Here is a 20,152-nt window from a genome sequence, read left to right on the forward strand (position 1 = left end):
TCTGTAAACATTAACGGAATTTCAATGGCCCTGTGTTAATTCAAGCATGAAGTATAAATATTTATCAGGAGCTTATTAATAAGCGTCAGCTGCTATCGATATTAGCTGGGAAATATATTAATATTTATAGAGTGCTTTTCGGAATCTTAAAAGGGAATTATTGGTAACTCTTTCAGCTTTAACAGTTAAGTGTGACCATTTCCTTAGAATCCAAAATACACTTTAAAATAATTTATAATACGCACTTTAAATTGGTAACCTCCAAATTATTTCCTCCTAAGTTTTCGTTATTATTAGGATAAAGTAAATTACCTCGTTTAGATCTTTACTTAAATATCAAAAAAGGGTTCGAAGATTTGAAAGTTTTCATTTAAACAGCCTACAAGTTCTACTAAGAATGAATTTTTTAGTTCCGAAAATAGCAAAGCTAATTCTTAATGGAATATACCCATCTTTTGTCCAGTGCTCACAATGAATTGTTTCTTCATTAGTGAAATGGCCCCCACTTGTGTCCCCGACCCCATGATAAGAATCGAAAAACCTTTGAATATTTATAAGCCAGACCGCATACAATTTACACTAATTTAAAGTTACTTCCCAGCTCCGCCTCGGCAATTTTCCAAGTCATTGTCGACGTGGACACACCGAAAGCATATTTCAACTTCATAAATTGAGCAAATAAACAGGCGGAGCTGGTGGCAAGTGTCCCTGCAGACGGATGTGCAACCATATGGTCACGCCTCAAGCTCATAAATTAGCACCATACGACGGACGCACCGAGGAGGACTATTCAATTTGAGGATGGCAAGAGGGACATTTGTAAGGATTTGGCCAGGTGCACGAAAGCCATTAACATAAATGGCTCGAAAGCTGCTAACAAGGATGGCCAACAACCCAACAACCAACTCGCATTTGAACTCGCCTTGGCGTTACCTTCGTTGTTTTTTAATTACGTAAGCTGAGAAGACATTTCCAACTTATTACGTGTCTTCACTAATCCGCTAAGGACGAAAAATTGCGTACAATCAATTGTAAGGATTTCTCAGTACGAAAGGAAACAATTTTCCTTGCTGCTTGTTTCGCATGGCGCAATTTTCCACTACATCGGATTAAAATGTGATATGTTTGGGATTGTTTACACACAGTTGAAGGGGGGACTTGGGTCCTTTTTTTTGGGGGGCTTGGATGGTTTGGGGTTCTAGGGGACTCGTAAACGGGAGCAGACAGACGAGACATGTGTTTGTTTACGAACTTTTGGCAGCTTTGTTTTCGGGGGCGTGGCACGTTTCACTGGAGTGGGTCTTAATTTCCGCTACGTAAGCATTTCTTTTTCACACACAGCATCTTTTTTCTTCGTCCTTTTGCTTGTATTCTATTTTTATTTTTGCCTCTTTGTATCCATGATTTTTGTTTATTTTGGATTTGTTTGCCCTTTTTCCTTTACATGCTTGCTTGAGTACTTCCGGTTGCGCCGGAAGTGAGAGGAGCACATATCAGACACAGTGGGACACAACGCGTGTCAGGGGGTTTCCATGGGTGGATGGGTGGGTGGGCTTGTTCTGTGGGGTATTTAATTGCTACGAGTGGAAAATTGAATTTAACTGACATGTCCGCATATGGACGGAGAGGAACTTTCACATCCTTAATGCAGTTTGAACTTACAAAGTTACAAAGAAAAAACTAAATTAAGAAACAAGATCTTAAAACTGAGCCTTAGCTAGTTAAAGAAAAGTTAAGAAAATTCCTGTTTTATTATTTCATTTACTCTTTGTTTGATCATTTCTGATCCAAGACGACTTTATTTTTGAAATAAAATAGGCTTCAAAAATCAATGACTCGTCACACACAATTTAATATCAAATTTAAATAAAGTATCCTAAACTTCGTTTAAAAACAATGCTTTATATTTTCTCATAATTTCTCAATATTTTTCTAAGCATTTTCCAACAACTTATGTTTTTTTAAATACTATGAAAATAACAAACTGCAGTAAGTTTCATCTAATGCTTTTCTAAGATGCTATGAAAACATATTGCTTGCATAAACTTTAAGCAGATTTTATGTTGCTCAACACGTCCTCGGAAGTTTTGCCTTCCGAAAATTAGACAAACACGTTCTATACTTGTGTTCACTTCCACTTTCGGCAGCATTTGACGCATAATAAGTAAGCCAAACACACATGAAGAAAATAAATACCGAAGGCCAAGGGAAGTTTAATTCAAAGAATACATTACACGTACTCGATTTTTAATTTGTTTTCTGGTTTTGGACTAATTGAAATCAGTAAAAATCGAAATTCCTGTGAGGATATTTGTTATATACCTACTGATTAAAAGTTAAATAATAAATGGAATGTGTGTTTTAATGTACGATACATTTGACTGCATAATTAATTAGCAGGCCTAAAAGCTCACAAGCTGAATCTCATTAAACCGCTGAACTAATCTTCAATTGAATTTTAAATATGTCCATGGCTCTAAATAAACTACAAAGCAACATTTTAAAATATTTTGTTTTGGAAAATGAACTATGCTCTACCAAAAATACAAAATCAAATATCTCTGCTATAAGTTAACAATTAAATTAAATTGCAATTTAAACAAATGTGAATTGGAATGGAATTCAATGCAAAAAGTTGAACTTATTCAGACCATAAAGTTTGCCAAATCCTTTCGAAATGGCACAATAAGCTCTGCCCAATATCGTACAAATTAATATACCCTATATCCTTAGATCCTTAGACTCCATAGAGCCGCCCACACACGCACTCTGAGATCCTCATTATGGCACATCATCCCATCTAATTTAAGGCAAGACGATGGCTTGTTGTTTCTTGATACATTTTCGGCGAACGAGAGATTTTCTGCGACTGATTTTTATTACCAGAAGCGCAATAATCGGGTGAAAGCACGCACCAAATGTCAAAACGAAGGACTACTGAGTTCCCTAAAACCGAAACACACTCGTTCCGGGGCCTAAGCCAAATAGACGGCATTACATTTTATTATCTATTATATCGTGGCGCCTAAAATGTCACTACATTAGCTCAAAAATCCATACACACACACATGACAGAGAGAGAGAGAGAGAGAAGGAGGGAGACAGAGAGAGATAAGGACATGTTTTTCGACGGGCATAAAGTAAACATTAAAACAGGAAACGGAAGCCACGGCGGTGCCAAAACGGCAAACCGACATTCATAGACAATGTCCTGTGGCGGCGGTTATGATTATTTTGACTCGCTTATCCTCGCGAATGTGTTTGTGTCCTGGCATTTATGATTTTTTCGCGTTCCTTCGCGTTTGTTTTTATTACACATGTTTTCCGCGTGGCAGGAGGGAAAGGGTTAAAACAGGGTTAATTTACTATGCATAAAGTGTTGCCTGTGTCGCAATTCGCGTACTTCTTGCCACGTTTGCATAGCAAATCAGTTGACGATTGCCCGTATATTTTTGTTAATTCTTCACTTTTTTGCACAGGTTGTCGGCGGTCGAGGAACACATTTCTTTATGATAATCCACAGTTGGTAAAGAATGTCCAGTTCCTTTTGGGCCAGGACCCCGAAACTCACGAAATGACGCAAAAAAGCGGCAAAGTGAAAACCAAATGCCGAACGCGTCCGTCGAGCGGTGAAAGCGAAGTGCGCGCCACCACAGACAAATAAGCACTGGCAGGACCTCGAAGGACTCGGCGAAGCCATAAAAACACCGAGCAACAGGGAAATTTCCCAAAAAGGACATTCCACGCTCACTGGAAATGCCGCCGGTTTTCCCCTTCGCCGACTGCAATTGACCTTAGCCTTCGAGGATATCCGCCCTCCAACCGGCTTTGGTTCAATGCACCACCAGTTCAGGACGAGGGTTGAAGGACTCGCTCTCTCTTCCTCCTCTTCGGGGGAAATATTCTCCCGCTTAGCCTTGTGCTAGGTCCTTGCTTCGTTTACCGTTGAATGCCACAGGTTTAACAGGTTGATGCGTGACGTCACTGCCGGCTAGGGGAAATGTCACCAAGGGGATATTTTTTTAGCGCTTCAAGAAATATCCTCGACTGGAAACGAGGGTTCTTTGCATGAACTTAGTAGGTGTTTTTTCTAAGAATCACAAGAAATAATAACCTGATGCTTCAAGGTGAACAGGCATTTTACACAAAACATTATAAACAATTTTTTAGAGTCAACAGGCTTAAAAATTTGTTTCTTCTCGGAATAAATAATGCGTTATTTACTTACAGTTTACAGTCTTTACCAAAATCAAAAAAAAAGTGGAAACAGGTTTTGACTTGAAGAAATTGTTTCAAGAATCTAAATTGTTACACTGATAAGTATTACAATTTTCTTAATTATTTGGTGTATCATATATGGTATATCATATTATGGGAGTTATTTTTATCTGAAAGGTTGGCTAAAATAATATTGAAGAAGAATTTTTTTTACACCATGCATTATAAAGTTATACATAAACTTAACAAGAAAAGACATCGCCATATCTTTGCTTCATTCAAATGGATTATTAATTTTTATTATTTTTTTAAATCCTATATAAATAATATATTGTCGTCATAAAAATAAGACCATAAAGTAAATCTCGATACGTTTCACAAAGACTCACTCATATTTGGAAAATAAAAAAGTTTAAACAGGTTTTGACTAATACTTGTAAAAATTGATTCAAGGATTTAAATTGATGAACTGTCATAAATGGTATATCATATTCTGCAAACTACATTTTTTTATAAATAATCGATCTGCACCTCAAATATTAGAATAAATTCTTCATGATACTTAAAAAACAGAATGATAAATTCGAATTTCATACATTCGCTGTAAAAGTAAATCAGTTGTAAAAAATACACAAATTCCATAATCCCACTCCTTTCTTGTGACTCTTCGGCGTGCCCAGTTCCAATCAACAATCAACAATTTAAATGTTCATTATTTCCTTTTATCACCAACTTGATTAGTCTCATACATGAGTAAAAGCCTCCATAAAACCGAAGAAAGATGATCTCGAATGATGTTTGTTTTCCACCCTTCTCAGTCTAAAAGCCCAGCCATTTCTACATAACTTGTTCATCATGTGTCTAGGTCTATGCATTGATAACTCCCCGTTGCGACCATAAAACAATAGAGCCCCAATTTCCATGCACGGACCTGCACATTCATTCAAACAAAATAAAAGCAAAACGGCATAGAAAATGGATGAAACCATCTAGGGAATTTTCGGGGCAATAACTATAAAATGTCCGTCGAGTCGCGTCGCGTGTATGCAGTCAACCAGGACGCAGGACAACACAAACAAAAAAAGGGTCCTTCGTTGTCGCAGTCAATGGCTAAAGGATTAAAAAACAAGGCAACGGCGACAACAAAATATTATCTCAATGGAAAAATCTCAGGCACATGGACAAAACAAAAGGCAAGTTAAAAAAACGACGAGTGGAAGAATTAAGGACAGACTTTGATAAAAACAAAGTGAAAATTTATGCAAAACGAAGATAGAAAGCCGGAAACGATGAAAGAAATTGAAAATGGGCGTAGATAATACGAGGTAAAAGGTAAACTGAAAGAGTCGCAACACTTTTCAAAAGTCAGCTTTTTAATTACGCATTTTTCTCAACTGCGTAAGGAAAAATAAGGGATATTTAAAATTTAAATTCGGCTTGCAGAGATTGCGGAAACGGAACACATAGAATTTCTTGTAACAATATAAGAAATTCTTACGCTGGCACTGAATTCTATGTGTTCTGTTTCCACTGTTGGCAAAAAAACGGGGTAGGAAATATTTCCTTAGAAATTGGTGACGCTTATCGCTCAATAAAAATTGTGAGAAGTAGTTTTAAAGCTACTCTGCATAGCAACAGTAAGGCAGTAGGGCATGAACTTCCGGTTGACATTTTCGATGAACGCCAAAAACTTTAATTAATTTACATGGACAAAATTTTACTCGTAATTTGATCAAACGCAGGGTAGCCTGAAAAATTGAAGACTTTATTTTTTCAACTTTAGAGAAAGAGTTAAATTTGTCAATTAAGTTTATCTTTTTACAATTTGTTGATACTCTCGATGATTGATGAAATATGTATATTACAAAGTTTAAATACCCAATGAAAATAATTAAAGAAATCTTATCTAAAATTATCTAGTCCGATCTAAGACGAAGACAAGCGTCTGCTTTCACTTTCTTAACTTAAACTGTCCACTTCAAGATAATGACGAACTTAAACTTTCAATTGGTCGACTCGGGCATAATAGTTTGAGACGTGTAAATATGTATAAACAATAATGTTACTAAGGTATCATTTCCTGCTATAAGAACACTTGGTCGTCTAGACTTGCGAACTGTCAGTGGAGACGCAACACCAGAAGGCATTGGAGCTAATAAGCTAATGTTCCTCTATTGGCTGCCGTCACAGCCAGTGGAAACCTTTAACGGTTGATGAGATAAAATTTCATTTTTTTTTGAGGTAAACTCCAGGTTGTTTGGCTACAGAAATCTGAGTGTTCAATTTGTTGAAAACCATTCACCGTTGAGCGACCGTCCATGCCAACCAGCTCATGTCGACTAATACTGAATGCAAATGGCAAAACATTTTTTTGAATCCGTGGAGCTTATCACGAAATTTAAATTCATGCAAAATTCTGAGGCTTGATAAGACTGGTTCCTTCCCTTTTGCTTTTCCCCCCCAGTCAAGATTTTTAAAAGCGAATTTTTTTTTATTGTTAAAGTTTTTAATACAAAATGTTTGGTAAAAAAAATACCAAACAAAAAATAAATACGAAAATACAATATACAAATGAATTCCCCTAAGATTCGGAATTGCTCAAATGCAATCTTATTTAATCACTTCGTTGGTAAAAATGGGAAAAAAGGAAATAGTGCTTGGGTGACAATTCCACAAATGCCTAAGAATTGATCTTGTTGTAAAAAATGTTGTTTAGTCAGTTCTACCACCTCAATTTTTATTTTTATACTAAATATGTAACTTCCCAGTATTTTGTCCTTCACGAAACAACGTAAAAAGCATTTTCAGAATGTGTAAAATAATCGCCTAGTAAGGACACAAGCCGGGTGTCCTTTTTGTGTCAAGTCGGCAGTCAATGCACAAACCTTATTGTCCTTCAACGGGAAATTTTCGGAATGCTGGTTTGAGTCCTTATTCGGTATACACATAAAGGAAGTCCTTTAGGCAGGTTTTCACATATAGATGGCGATGGCAAAAACAGCGCTCAAAATAGGTGCCGCCCTAATCACGGTTCAAGACTTCGTTGGTTATATTTATTATTCAATTGGGCCGAAGTCCCGGCGGTACTGCAATACCGGGGGAACTATCAGATGTTAAGCTGATAAGAACAGATACTACACTTTGATCTTAGCCATAAGGCCGAGAAGCGATAACTAACCCACCCCAAGATGTAGAAGGTTCTTGAAATTAAGCTAGAACTTGTTGGGAATTGTTATTCCAGGATGCTTACATCCTGAGGTGAAAACATATTCGCTGTGTTAAAGCACAGAGTCTTAGGAACCAAAATGGTTCAATGGTTTTACAGTTTTACACCAACTCAGATCAATTTTTTAGTTACTTAATTATTTAAGATCTATTTAAAAATGTATCTCGAATTTAGTTTCTAATATATTTTATGCCATAACATTTAAAATAGTTTTCTGAAAATGTTAAAACAATACTTAAATACGTTTAGCTTATTTCATGTTCATACCTATAGCTTATTTTGGGTTTGTAACCTTTATATTCACATATACTATGTTTTTTTGTTTCCAAGTACTTGAAAAAATTAAACCAAATATTAGATAAAAATAAAAATATATTCAAAAAAATACCTATAAAATATATAATGAAAACGCCCTTACGAAATCACGACCTTATTACTGCAACACACAATTTGAATGTCGTTTGTTTAATTCAGAACATTACTTGTCAGGGACTTATCAACCTAACAATCAAAGTCAACACTCGTGCAGCACATAAAAAAGTTTGTGTGGCAAAACTCCAGGCTGCCATTAAAAGTACTTCGGTTCTCAAACTTACAGATTGTGGGCAATCAATACAGTAAATCTAACCATCCGCCACTCAGGGATAAGTGCCAACATTTGACAAAACAATTAATCAATTCAATTTTCCAAATCACTTGACAACGCGACGAGCTGCAAAACAATTTTCGACAGACAGAAACTAAAAAGCAGCTTGTCTCCGCCCAAATAAACCAATCCAGAGAAGCAAGGCCAAGGACACTCTTGCAATGTCAGCAGAAAACTATCCTGGCAGACATCCTTTCAATTTGCATGTTACATAGAAATTGCTTTCAATGAGGAACAGCAAGGACTTCAATGCTCAATGAGGAGCTGTGTTTTTCCACAAACAGTTATATTTATTATTCAGTTGGGCCGAAGTCCCGGCGGTACTGCAATACCGGGCCAACCCGTGACAGAGGTGGAGCAAGCCCCTAGCACTCCGTCTAGATGCAAAAATCAGTTTAACATTTGTTGTCCTCCAATGGAGGAACTATCAGATGTTAAGCTGATAAGAACAGATACTACACTTTGATCTTAGCCATAAGGCCGAGAAGCGATAACTAGGACATTTCACAGAAGAGGACTACACTCAAATGTCGCTAGAACCAGTTGAGAATTATAGATGAAAATGGACAAAACAAAAATCATTATATTTAGGGGGTTGCTTCCCTTGCAAGTGAAAATAGTCCTAATCCTGTAAGGTAAATACTCAGGTAGGTAAAGGTATCTCCCGCAGAATGGTTATAGTTGCCATTGAAAATACGCTCCGATTGCCCGAACATTATATAAATAAGATTTTGATATAATTTAACTTGTTTATTCCCGAATATACTTTGGAAACGTCTCTACAATTCCTTTGCGTGAACAGTCGCTTCCGTCAAGGCGCTTACACTTCCCCGATTTATTAACATGGCAATGATCAATCCAAATGCCACACTTTTGTTTTGAATGTGAGAGAGCAGCAGCCTCAGTAATGTGATATAAGGCCAAGGTAATCAGTAGAAAATAAATCTTCATCGTGAAACTAATGAGAGAGTCTGAAAAATAGGTCGACTTAACGTGGTTTATAAACATACAAGCGTGCCAAAACTGATTTTTTTCAATTAGATAGGCAAGACGAAAATAAATATTCTTTCTGTCTCGGATTAAGGCATCCCATATACAAATTTTACAATGAGAGATAATGTGACACTCCTTACAAAAGTGAACCCAGGTAGCTGACCAACGAATTTAGGACTAGTGTTTTGGGTTTGCAGCCCTTATTCAAAAGTATAATTATAATTCTCAACAAGTTCTGGCCTACACCAAACCTAGAATCTCAGTTTAATTGGTTTGAAATCACTCTGGTTTCTCTTCAATTGTCGAATAAATCTTTCGCCTTTTACTAAAGATTTCCGTGGAGAGGGACACTCTAATGAGTCTAAACTCAATTTTTTCAGGCCTGGTATCATATGTTACCGGGCCAATAAACCATAAATTTAAAAAATATTAGAGGATTTCTACCCCTCCTTAAGCAAACTTTGTGCAATAGCGAAAGTAAAGTTGGGTTGAACTTGGTTTTTGATTTATATGAAATGTTTCTTTTTTTAAAAACATTTGTTGAGTACTTGATAAGCCTCAACAACTTAAAAGTAAAGTCCCCCCAAACATCAAAGATGCGGAGACAAAAAAAAATCAGTTTATATCCCTAAAATGCCCTTGCACCTTTGGAAATGTTTTCTGCACCTTTGGCATTTTTAGTTTCCTCAGAGAAAAAATATGCTTTTATAATTACAGTAAGAGTTTTATTTCAAATTTTTTACCCATTCACTGCCTTACAAAAACATCTATAGAGCCTTGAGCACTTCCACAGCGATTTCCGCGTGAGTCTAGACATTGCCCCGCACTATTTCTATAACAGGACTGATTCCATCTACCGCACTTTTGACGCCATCGGTTTACACGAATAGCTTGGGCTGTGGATAGTAAAGCCGAAACCAAAGTAACTATTACTACAAACGACCTCATGAAGATTTTCCAAGTACCTCTTAGAAAGTAACTGATGTAAACGATGTTACTAAGCAAATCGCCGAGACGAAATAAAATGTTACAATAAAATAACCAAAACTAACCTATATTTGCTTTGAATGTCACTCGATCAGAGTGTACATAATAAATTAAGACTTGCAAAGATTCAACATCGGATGGTGACACAGAAATCGCTTTGGTCGAAGTTATATATTTTGTTATCTCCAAAGGTGTAAGTTTTTTTTTATCTGCGCAAAAGTCCTATGGAATTAGTCCACCAATAAGCAAGCATTTTTCTCTTGATTGGGGTAAACACAAAAAACGATTTGTAAAGTTTGTTTTATGACGGACGGACGAACTTGGCTTAAAAACTCATCTAATGATACTGCTCAAGAATATAAGTACTTTATTCGGTCTGATTAAGTTATATCAATCTGGAATAGGCGTCACGCAAAAGAAATTAGAAAACAGGTATAATAAAAACATACAATACGATTTTGGAACAAGTATGCCAAAAATGTATTAAAAAAAGCAAATCCATAGGAATGCCCCAAGGATAAACACTATTCCAATTTCATCAGAATGTACATAGAAGTTGTTTTCAATAAAGAAACTTCAAGGACTCCACTAGTTAATAGGGTGCTGTTTTTCTCCACAAATACAATGTTAAATGTATAATTCAGATGGGCCAAAATCCCGGCGGTACTGCAATACCGGGCCAACCCGCGGCAGAGGTGGAGCAAGCTCCTAGCACTCCGTCTGATTCCAAAAATCAGTTTAACATTTGTTGTCCTCCAATGGAGGAACTATCAGATGTTAAGCTGATAAGAACAGATACTACACTTTGATCTTAGCCATAAGGCCGAGAAGCGATAACTAGGACATTTCACAGCAGATGACTGCACTCAAATGAAGCTAGAATCACTTGAGAATTATAAAATTTGAAAATGGATACAAACAAAATCATTATTGCATATTTAAGGGATTGCATGCCTAGCATGTCAAAAGAGTCCTTGGCTAATCCTGTGTGCAGGTAGGTAAAGGTATCTCGCGCCGAATGGTAAGGGGTAGCGAGCAGCAGTCATGTGACATAAGGCCAAAGTAATCAGTAGATAAGAAACGTTCATTGCAAAAAATTTAATGTTGTTTATAAACACAAAAGCGTTCCAAAATACAATTTTACAATTAGATAAGCAAGACGAAGTTAAAAGTTATTTTGGTCTCGGATTAAAGCATGTCATATTCACATTTTTCAATAAGGGATAAAATGACGTTCCTTCGATAAGTGAACCCAGGTAGCCGGCCAACAAATTAAGGACTACTGCCGTGGTTTTGCAGTCCTTCCTCAAAAGTAAAACTATAATTCTCAACTAGTTCTGACCGTTACTGAACCCAGAGACAGAGAGTTTTAGGGTGTAAAGTCACTCTGGTTTCTCTTCAAATGTCGAATAAATCTTTCGCCTTTTACTAAAGATTTCCGTGGAGAGGGACACTCTAATGAGTCTAAACTGAATTTTTTCAGGCCTAGTAACTTATGTTACCGGGCACATTGATTATAAATTAAAAACAAAAGTTACCGGTATATTATTTACCAGACATTTTTGCAGGAGAGGTATTTGTACCTTTTGTGAAGTTGGTTTAACATGGTTTTTGTTTTTAAGAAATGGAATGGAAGTCACTTGTTGAGTACTTGTCAAGCCGCAACAACATTGCAAGCTCCTTATCAAATGAAGTCGGGCGTACATCCGAGATGCAGAGACAAATCCAATGATTCTATTTCATATCATAATGCACTTAACAATGAAACTATTTTTGTTTGTTTGAAAATAAAAATCAGCTAATACCCCACAAATAAGTTCCTGCACTTTATATAAGACTTTTATTTGTAAGTTTTAACACATTCACTGTCTTACAAGAAGGTCAATTGAGCCTTGAGCACTTCCACAGCGAACTCCGCGTGAATCCACACATTGCCCCGCACCATTTTTAAAGCAGGACTCATGATATCTGCCGCACTTTTTACGCCATTGGCTTGCACGAGCAGCTAATGTTGTGGATAGTAAAGCCAAAAGCAAAAGAAGTAGCAGTACAAACGTTCTCATCGTGAAGATTTTTCAAATGCCAGTGAGAAAGTGCCCAAGCAAATCACCGAGACGAAAAACAATAAAATAACCAAAACTAACCTGGTATGGTCTCAATGAAACAAATAAGAAAAAATGTTTTATAAGAAATAATTACTTCAACCATTTTCCTATGGTAGTTATAAGATATAATTACGATTTGCATAGTTTTAGAAGTGGGTGGTGACAGAAATCTGATTATACCCAAACTTTGTGCGAAGAGGTTTCTATGTCAACTTCGATGGCATAAGATTTTGAAACTAAAGATTCGGAAATTTGGCTTTCCTCATATAACTGATTGTATCTAAGCATTTTTATGCAGATTAAAGTAAGACACAGTGTCTTAACTTTCTTGAAGACATCATATTTTTCCAACTTTTAATGGAACGTCGAGTCGATAGCTACTATTTCCAAATTTGATCTATTTAAAGGCGGTTGAAAATTTGTAACTTTTAAATTAAGCATTTAAACATGCGGACTTTGACATTTGTGAGCAGAAAACCATCCTGGAGAATCTACTTTCAACATAAAATCAGCAAGGACTTCACTACTCAATATGGAGCTTTGTTTTTTCCCCAAGTAATATGTAAAATTTATAATTCAGTTGGGCCGAAATCCCGGCGGTACTGCAATACCGGGCCAACCCGTGACAGAGGTGGAGCAAGCCCCTAGCACTCCGTCTAATTCCAAAAATCAGTTTAACATTTGTTGTCCTCCAATGGAGGAACTATCAGATGTTAAGCTGATAAGAACAGATACTACACTTTGATCTTAGCCATAAGGCCGAGAAGCGATAACTACTGCTAGAAAATGTAGGGGCTTGACTCAAGTGCAGCTAGAACCAGTTGAGAATTACGGTACTTGAAAATGAAAACAAATACTGTTATATACTTTTGGGGATGAATACTGCACTCTTTGGCATTTACAATTTTGTTCCCTAAAAGAATATTCAATATGGGGTGTATTAACATTGAAGTTTTGACTTGTGGATAATAATGCCAAAATAACTATTTCAGTACAAACGTTCAGATAGTAAAGATTTTCCCAGTTCCTTTGATATAGTCTGGCGATATATAATCAAAGCAGCAAGACGAAATTAAATTGATCTATAAGGAAACTAACCCATATACTACAATCTACAAGTAAAGCTACACATCAACAATATGTATTAAAAACAAGGAAGAACGCTATAGTCGAGTACCCCGACTATCAGATACCCGTTACTCAACTTAAGGGACCAAAGGAAAATGGAGATATGCAAGCAGCAAAGCGAGATTAAAATGCGCCACCTACCGGCGGCTGACAGACTTAAACGTTATGGGCGTTAGAGTGGGCGTGGCAAATTTTTTTCGGGTCAATTGATAGGTATTTATTAGAACAATACATTTCAGTTAAAATTTTTATTCTAACATCAAAACTGTAGGAGCCAACGTTTTCAATAGCCTAGCTCTTATAGTTTCCGAGATCTCAGCGTTCATCCGGACGGACAGACGGACATGGCTAGATCGACTCGGCTAGTGATCCTGATCAAGAACATATATACTTTATGGGGTCGGAAACGCTTCCTTCTGCCTGTTACATACTTTCCGACGAATCTAGTATACCCTTTTACTCTACGAGTAACGGGTGTAACCATTGATATTCAAAAACATATACCACTTACCAAGTGTCGGCTTTGCTTCCAAATCCATCCCTTACAGAAGCACTCAATATACTCCCTTTCAATTGCACTTCCTAACAGTTGATTTTATAATTCCCAAGTAGTTCTAGCCTATCCTGAACCCAGAGACAGAGTAATTGTGGTCCTGAGTTACTCTGGTTTCTCTTCAATTGTCGAATAAATCTTTCGCCTTTTACTAAAGATTTCCGTGGAGAGGGACACTCTAATGAGTCTAAACTCAATTTTTCTTTGTGCCTAGTGACTTATGTTGCCGGGCCAATTTATGATAACTTTATAACTTATAACTAGGTATTTAAATTTTTGGTAAGTTTCCTTTGGCAATGTAAGCTGTGTGAATCGAAGTCTTTGAATATTTCTTAAGTAAATGTGGTAACAGAAACAGAGCAGAAGCCTTCGTCGCACCTTCTTTTTTGCCATTCCCATAAATTTTAATTGAATTATTTTATCTCTTTCTCGGCTTTTCCCAAGGCTCAAGCTCCAGGGGCTTTGCTACATTCGAGGAAAGCCTCTTCATCAATGCGGGATTGTTTTGCATAAATAACGCATAAATTGAGGCGATCCAAGAAAAGGCCAACAATCCAAATCAGTGCTACATGCTTGGCATTGACAAAAAGTAGGCTAAGCGTAAAAAATGAAATATGTTTGGGGTCATGGGACGGTTCGGAATTACATTTGTTTAGTTCATAAAAAGGAAAACAAGACACAGCCAGCCAAGTCAGTCTCTAGAGTTAAACCGACGTTACGCATCGAAAAATCTGAACTTTGTGAGGGGTCATTCCTTTTTTGTGTGTGTCTCTAAATTGGCTTTATTTTTATGCTAAAGGAAAAACCAAAAAGGCTCGGCTAAAGTTTTTCGAAAGCCAAAACTAACCAAGTAGTAAATTTACAGAGAAGTTAAAGGTTTCCGTTTATCTGGTTTGCTCCCCCTGTCGAACTTGAACTATAAAAACACAAAAATCTAGCCAGTGGAAAAAGTTTCCAGTCACATAAACATAAATTGCGACAGTAATTTTCGGTCAGGAACGTTCGGGGAATTTTCCCGCATTCACACACCAACAGGCATTTGTATGCACAGAATGGTTACTGTAATTTAGCTGGAGTAGGCTAAATGGGAGTTATCATTAAGTTTAATTTGCCTAAGCCCTTTTCCCTCGTTTGAGGGTTGAGTGTTCCTCGATTCAAATGGCTTAAATTAATAGTTTGGGCAAACTAGTTTCACACAATGATTTGCCATTTGTGTGGTTTCAAATCCTTTTTAAACCTACATAGTGTTATCCCAAGTATCTTAGTTATATGCTCATTTAAATGATAATGACCCATCAAGACTTAGCCTTATAGCGTTTACTTTCAACACATTTTAATGATGCTGAGCTCAGCCATACCTAGACTTTCAGTGTGCTTTATATTGTTAACCTAATGTTTTAATGTATTATTAATGGCCCTCTCGGGCTCCCAAAAATTGCCGTAGTGGACGGTATTTCACGTCCCCATGGCGGGGTATTGGTTAAAGTTTTCAACTAGCAATAATCGCACCTCAGTAGAACTTCATTGGTTACGATATCGCCTCTGCGCAAAGATAACTTTCAAGCCCGAATCAGAACCTATTGCACTCAAAATAGGCTAGAACTAGTTGGGAATTATTAACGCAGTGCAGGGTGCAACGTGGAGGGGGGAAACGTTGCATACTTTTTAAGGACTTCCTACCTGGTTGGTAGTTATACCTACTGTTTTGAAAACAATAGATAATGCATTTAAGGGTGTCTTTCCTAACGACCAACAAGACCTATCCCTAAAAGAGAATGCGGAACTTGTGTTTACTGATCTAAAAAGTATTTTATACCATTCTAACAAACAATAAACAATTTGTAAGGATTAAATCCAATAATGTAGTTTTTAAAACATAAATGGATGCACATACCTAATGTATACGTAATAAAAAAAAACCTCCCTTTTACAATATTTCAAATACTCTTTATAAAAGTCCCACTAAACTTTTTACAAACACTTAAACCTTTAAAATGTTCCCATTACCAGAATTCATTGCAAATTTTCTTTCATTTAAATTTCTATTTGTTCTTGTTTTCGACGCCGCATTCTAAATACAATTAATGAAAGATTCAGAGGTCGGGGCCCCAAGGATTCAGGGCGGTGCGGAGAATAAGGACACAAGGTTCCTTGAGGTCATGTTCGCCTACTCTAAAATGCTAAATAGCCACTTTTGCGGACGGGCATGACAAACTTTTTTTCCTTTTCCTTAGCGACTTTCCATCGTTCTTCGCTTCTCCACGGCTTTGTCATAAAAAATTGAACAAGTTTTCCTAGGGAAAGCCAAGTGCGGATGGGTATGGGCTTGGGTGTACAGTGGGGTGGCAGAGACAGCGACGACAATACCGGAAATCCGTTTCATGACAAATGCGTCACATTGTCCTGGCGTCCTGGCGGCTGAGTGTTAAGAGAAGTGCCCCCCCATCTTTTCCGGCTGCTCTCCTTTACGATCCAGCCGGCAGTGAAATTCTAGAAATTCCTTCAATGGCAGCACGTGACTTGGCCAAACAAGAGAGCATAAACGTGGCTAAGAGAGCGCGACATTGACATTGGGGGAGAGCAAAACAAATCGAAGGCGCAGGCGCCGCTCTCCCAGGACTCGAAGGACTCGCAGCATTTCCATCTACGTGCCGGCATAACTTTGGCATTTTAATGAGAAATCCATATTTATGTTGTTTGTTTTGCCAAAAAAAGAAAAAGCTGGCCAAAAAAAGGCATGTTCCAAGCGGGCAGCATATGCGGCGAAAAGTGAAATTACTTTCCTGGGTGGGTGTGCTAAGGCATTTCTGTAATCATTTTTAATGGGCCGCGTCGTCTGCGGGTGTATAGAATGGCATATGGCCGCTATTTACGTTAACATCACAGACCGTTTAGATACTCGAACTTTAGGCAGTACCAAAAAACTATTAGTGGTATTTAGGCGGAAATGAATGAGAGTTGGGAAACATAAATAGCAACGAATTTAGTTATTTAAGGGAGAAGAGATATACATCTTACTATGTACTTTAAAACTAAACATTTCTTAAATTTCAGAATCTTAAATTGTAGGAATCTTGCCTTGGATATGTTATATATAATATTTTAATAAATTCAATATTTAATTTTCTGAATGTAGCAACTTTTTAAATAAATGGTCAACTATTTTTGTATTATTTTTGACAGTAAAAATAATTTAGTAAAAATAAAACTAGTTTTTTGTGTATCATGATTTTTAATGTGATTAAAATAAATAACCAGGAATAATACGTTAAGATACCTAGCCTTTATATTATTTGCTTCTATCTTGTTCTGCTTATCCCATGAGTGGGGAAAAACCAACCATCCATATGATCCCATATGAGCAGACATTTTAACTAAACCACGTTCGCGACTTGTCACAATGAAGATGGAGTCATAACGTTATCATTCCAACGCAAAAGCCATAAAAATAGCGGCTTAAATAGCAACAGCCATCACGTCCGGAACGAAAAGAGGGATGCAATATCCCCGGGAAAAGTCCACTTCACACATTTTGCTCTAGCGCTTTTTTTGCACCCTACTTTAATACTAGAGGAGAAACTCTAGCGATACAAAAAAACCGTTATGTTTTTATTGTGCAAATAAAAGCACGCGGAAACTACTTAATCAAGTTTCAGAGACGGAGTCTCCCCCTCTCTTTCTCCCGGTGTATGTCCATCTCGTTTTAACCCAGGACCAAAGGAATCCGGAAACTCCCTATGAAGGCAAAACAAAACAACGGCAACTCAGGAATAAAAAGCAACAGCAGCCAACAGTACAGACTTTTCCGACGTTGTTTTTTGCGATTTTCCTTCTGGGTGACAGGGGAGAAAGTGCGGGGAAAGCCGGGGAAAGTGGTCGCGGGAAGAGCCAAAGCTGAGACAACATGCAAACCAAAACAAATGGGAGCTGAACAGAAACACTATCCTAGTTTAATCGAAGAAAATATACTCTTTAAAATGGAGATAAAATCAATTTTCAAATATTTATTACAAATTCAATCAAAACCTTTTTATAAAAACAATAGGAATATTTTATGCAAACTTAAATATTACCTTTAAAAAGTTGTTAAATAAATTCCCCTATACGGGCATGTAATCGTATTCGCTACAAGTTCATTTTTAAATTGTTCATAATATTTATTACACTGAAATCTTAGTCATATAATTTCTATCTATAAAAACGACACATAATAAGGATATCCTTAGTTTTACAATCTAAAAAAGTTAAGAACCTTTTTGATTCCCTTAAGAACACTTTATATTAAGCCATTCCTTTCTCTAATTGCTCAATCTACCCGCTATCCTGAGACAACCCTTTGGTAATAGCACATCTACCACCCTTATACCAATTTCCCCGGCGTTAGAGTATAACAATTTGCCGAAAGAATGTTTCCCTGCGAGTTGAGTTCAAAATTTATGACAGCAATTAGCGGGACAGTAGGCGTGTCTTGGGGGTTGCTCCCAGGTTACCATTGTCGAAAAAAGCACGAAAAGTCTTCAATTAATTTGTTGAGCTCTGCTCAAACAACAGAACGTTGGTCCACATCAATCAAGTCGAGGAGCAAGTCAAACGTAAGGTCTCCATTCGGGGGTTATACTGACCCCCTGACCCCGGTATCTTGGGTGTGAAAAATCGAGAACTGGGAAACTCCCACAACTTTGGTCGCGTGCCAAAATCCTCAGGTCGTAAATTGCTCGTTTCATTTTTAATTATCGCACTTAAGTTGTATTTTTTAATGCCCGCCAGCAGGCGATTCGACTTAAATGCTAAAGAAATTTAAAGAAGCTTACCTGAATCGTTTCCGTAGCGGAATACTTTCGATTGTAGTCGACGTGATGGAGGTTCGGCATGTTTGCTCACAGTTCACTGATAATGACTATGGATAGGGCTACTTAACACGTGTCCTTGGGCTGGTGGGTGGCACTTCCGGTTCCCGTTCCGAGTCCCTTTCCTGTTCATCAAGATATGCCAGTTTATGAGGCATTTGTGTTAATTTCTGTTGTCGTTCCACTTTTTTGCCTTCTTATTTGGAAGAGGGTTTCTTTTCCTGCAAAGTTTGTAAAGTTGCAAAAGTGTAAATTACTTCAAGCAATCTAAAGACTTCTTCATTCTCCCCCTGATCCCCCTTGGGCACTTGTTTACTCATGTCGATATTGTTAATACGCCACGTGTTCCACAGCGGGATGCGTGTAAGTCAGGAATATACTTATATACATTATATGGGGTGGTCCATGGACGGTTGGGCTTACGGATTTATTGCCAAGTTTACGCTACGTGCTTTGACTAAATTTATAAGCCGAGAACGCACAAAGAATCGAGCAATGGCCCAAAGGCACTGACAGAAACAAATAACACGCACACACAAATATGTACTTTGAGAAGACATTGGAATACAGTTGGATTCAAGCAATTAGGAGCGGTTATGGGGCTAAGTGATGCTGGGAATATTGATTTTTTGCTTAGGGATTTCGGGTTCTAAGGCAATCTAATTAAAAATCGAGTGCTGGTTCTTTCGTTATAGTTTTGATAATCGACTCATTAAAAGTAGTAAATAATAAAAGACATTTTAGTAAAAGTTGTATGAAATTGAGATTATAATAATGGCTTCTAAATTATTATTCAATCTTCATTGAAAACAAAATGACCTAAAAGTGTGGAATTATTACTTTAAAAATCTCATTACAATGGGTAAATACTTACAACACCTAAAATCCGAGCTAAAGTAAAATTTTCCAAAATGAGTTTTCTTGGTTTATGGGTTATAAATAACGTAAACACCGGGTGCTAAAATCTTAAAAAAAACCTAAACACTTTAAGCAGCAATTTTTAAAGTCAAACACGATTTTTCAACTTTCTCAGCTCAAGTTCGAACCTTTGCTGTGAGCAAATGTATTTAAATCCGTCGAAATGTATCTACCAGTTATTTGTACAACGTACGTGCAGCTATATAGCCAAAGTTTGCCAAAAGCAAACTTTCCGCTAAGCTGTGGAGAATTCCTCAACCTTCTTAAACCCATTTCCCCAGCGAGAAATGTCATTCGGTTCGTGTGCAACTTAACTGCTTAAGCATTCATCATTCATCATGGCTAAGACGCCTCAAATAACTAATTAGCCAGTATCCTAGCGATACTGAATATAGAAGTATCCTTAAAAAACCAGCATCGTTTCTACATGGCTAATTGACTTTTGTTGCCGTCATAAATGTTGACATACAAAATAAGGAGGATAAACAAAGCAATATCCTGGGCAGGGCCAAAAGGGCGTGCAACAGCTGT

General features: G+C 37.2%; 1 protein-coding gene and 8 non-coding genes across 9 annotated transcripts in view; 3 read left to right on the forward strand and 6 right to left on the reverse strand.

The window, feature by feature from the left end:
• Positions 1-18,861, reverse strand: part of sick (sickie) — a 172,680-nt gene extending 153,819 nt beyond the window's left edge. Inside the window, exon 1 of the mRNA XM_017082734.3 lies at positions 18,668-18,861. Coding sequence (XP_016938223.3) covers positions 18,668-18,727 — 60 coding nt within the window. The 5' untranslated portion in view covers positions 18,728-18,861. The remainder of the gene's footprint in view (positions 1-18,667) is intronic.
• On the reverse strand, positions 7,261-7,389 carry LOC118876836 (U2 spliceosomal RNA). Its single transcript, XR_005013775.2, has one exon. It is a non-coding gene; the product is annotated as a U2 spliceosomal RNA (small nuclear RNA).
• Positions 8,387-8,582, reverse strand: LOC118876854 (U2 spliceosomal RNA). Its single transcript, XR_005013793.3, has one exon. It is a non-coding gene; the product is annotated as a U2 spliceosomal RNA (small nuclear RNA).
• Positions 9,363-9,480, forward strand: LOC118876844 (U5 spliceosomal RNA). The gene has a single exon (XR_005013783.3). It is a non-coding gene; the product is annotated as a U5 spliceosomal RNA (small nuclear RNA).
• Positions 10,710-10,905, reverse strand: LOC118876837 (U2 spliceosomal RNA). The gene has a single exon (XR_005013776.3). It is a non-coding gene; the product is annotated as a U2 spliceosomal RNA (small nuclear RNA).
• LOC136116499 (U5 spliceosomal RNA) lies at positions 11,453-11,570 on the forward strand. The gene has a single exon (XR_010653456.2). It is a non-coding gene; the product is annotated as a U5 spliceosomal RNA (small nuclear RNA).
• On the reverse strand, positions 12,751-12,946 carry LOC118876835 (U2 spliceosomal RNA). Its single transcript, XR_005013774.3, has one exon. It is a non-coding gene; the product is annotated as a U2 spliceosomal RNA (small nuclear RNA).
• LOC118876848 (U5 spliceosomal RNA) lies at positions 13,962-14,078 on the forward strand. The gene has a single exon (XR_005013787.1). It is a non-coding gene; the product is annotated as a U5 spliceosomal RNA (small nuclear RNA).
• LOC118876840 (U4 spliceosomal RNA) lies at positions 15,271-15,410 on the reverse strand. Its single transcript, XR_005013779.1, has one exon. It is a non-coding gene; the product is annotated as a U4 spliceosomal RNA (small nuclear RNA).
• Positions 18,862-20,152: the final 1,291 nt, after the last annotated feature.

This window comes from Drosophila suzukii, chromosome 2L (assembly GCF_043229965.1).
Source record: "Drosophila suzukii chromosome 2L, CBGP_Dsuzu_IsoJpt1.0, whole genome shotgun sequence".
NCBI classification, from domain to species: Eukaryota; Metazoa; Arthropoda; class Insecta; order Diptera; family Drosophilidae; genus Drosophila; species Drosophila suzukii.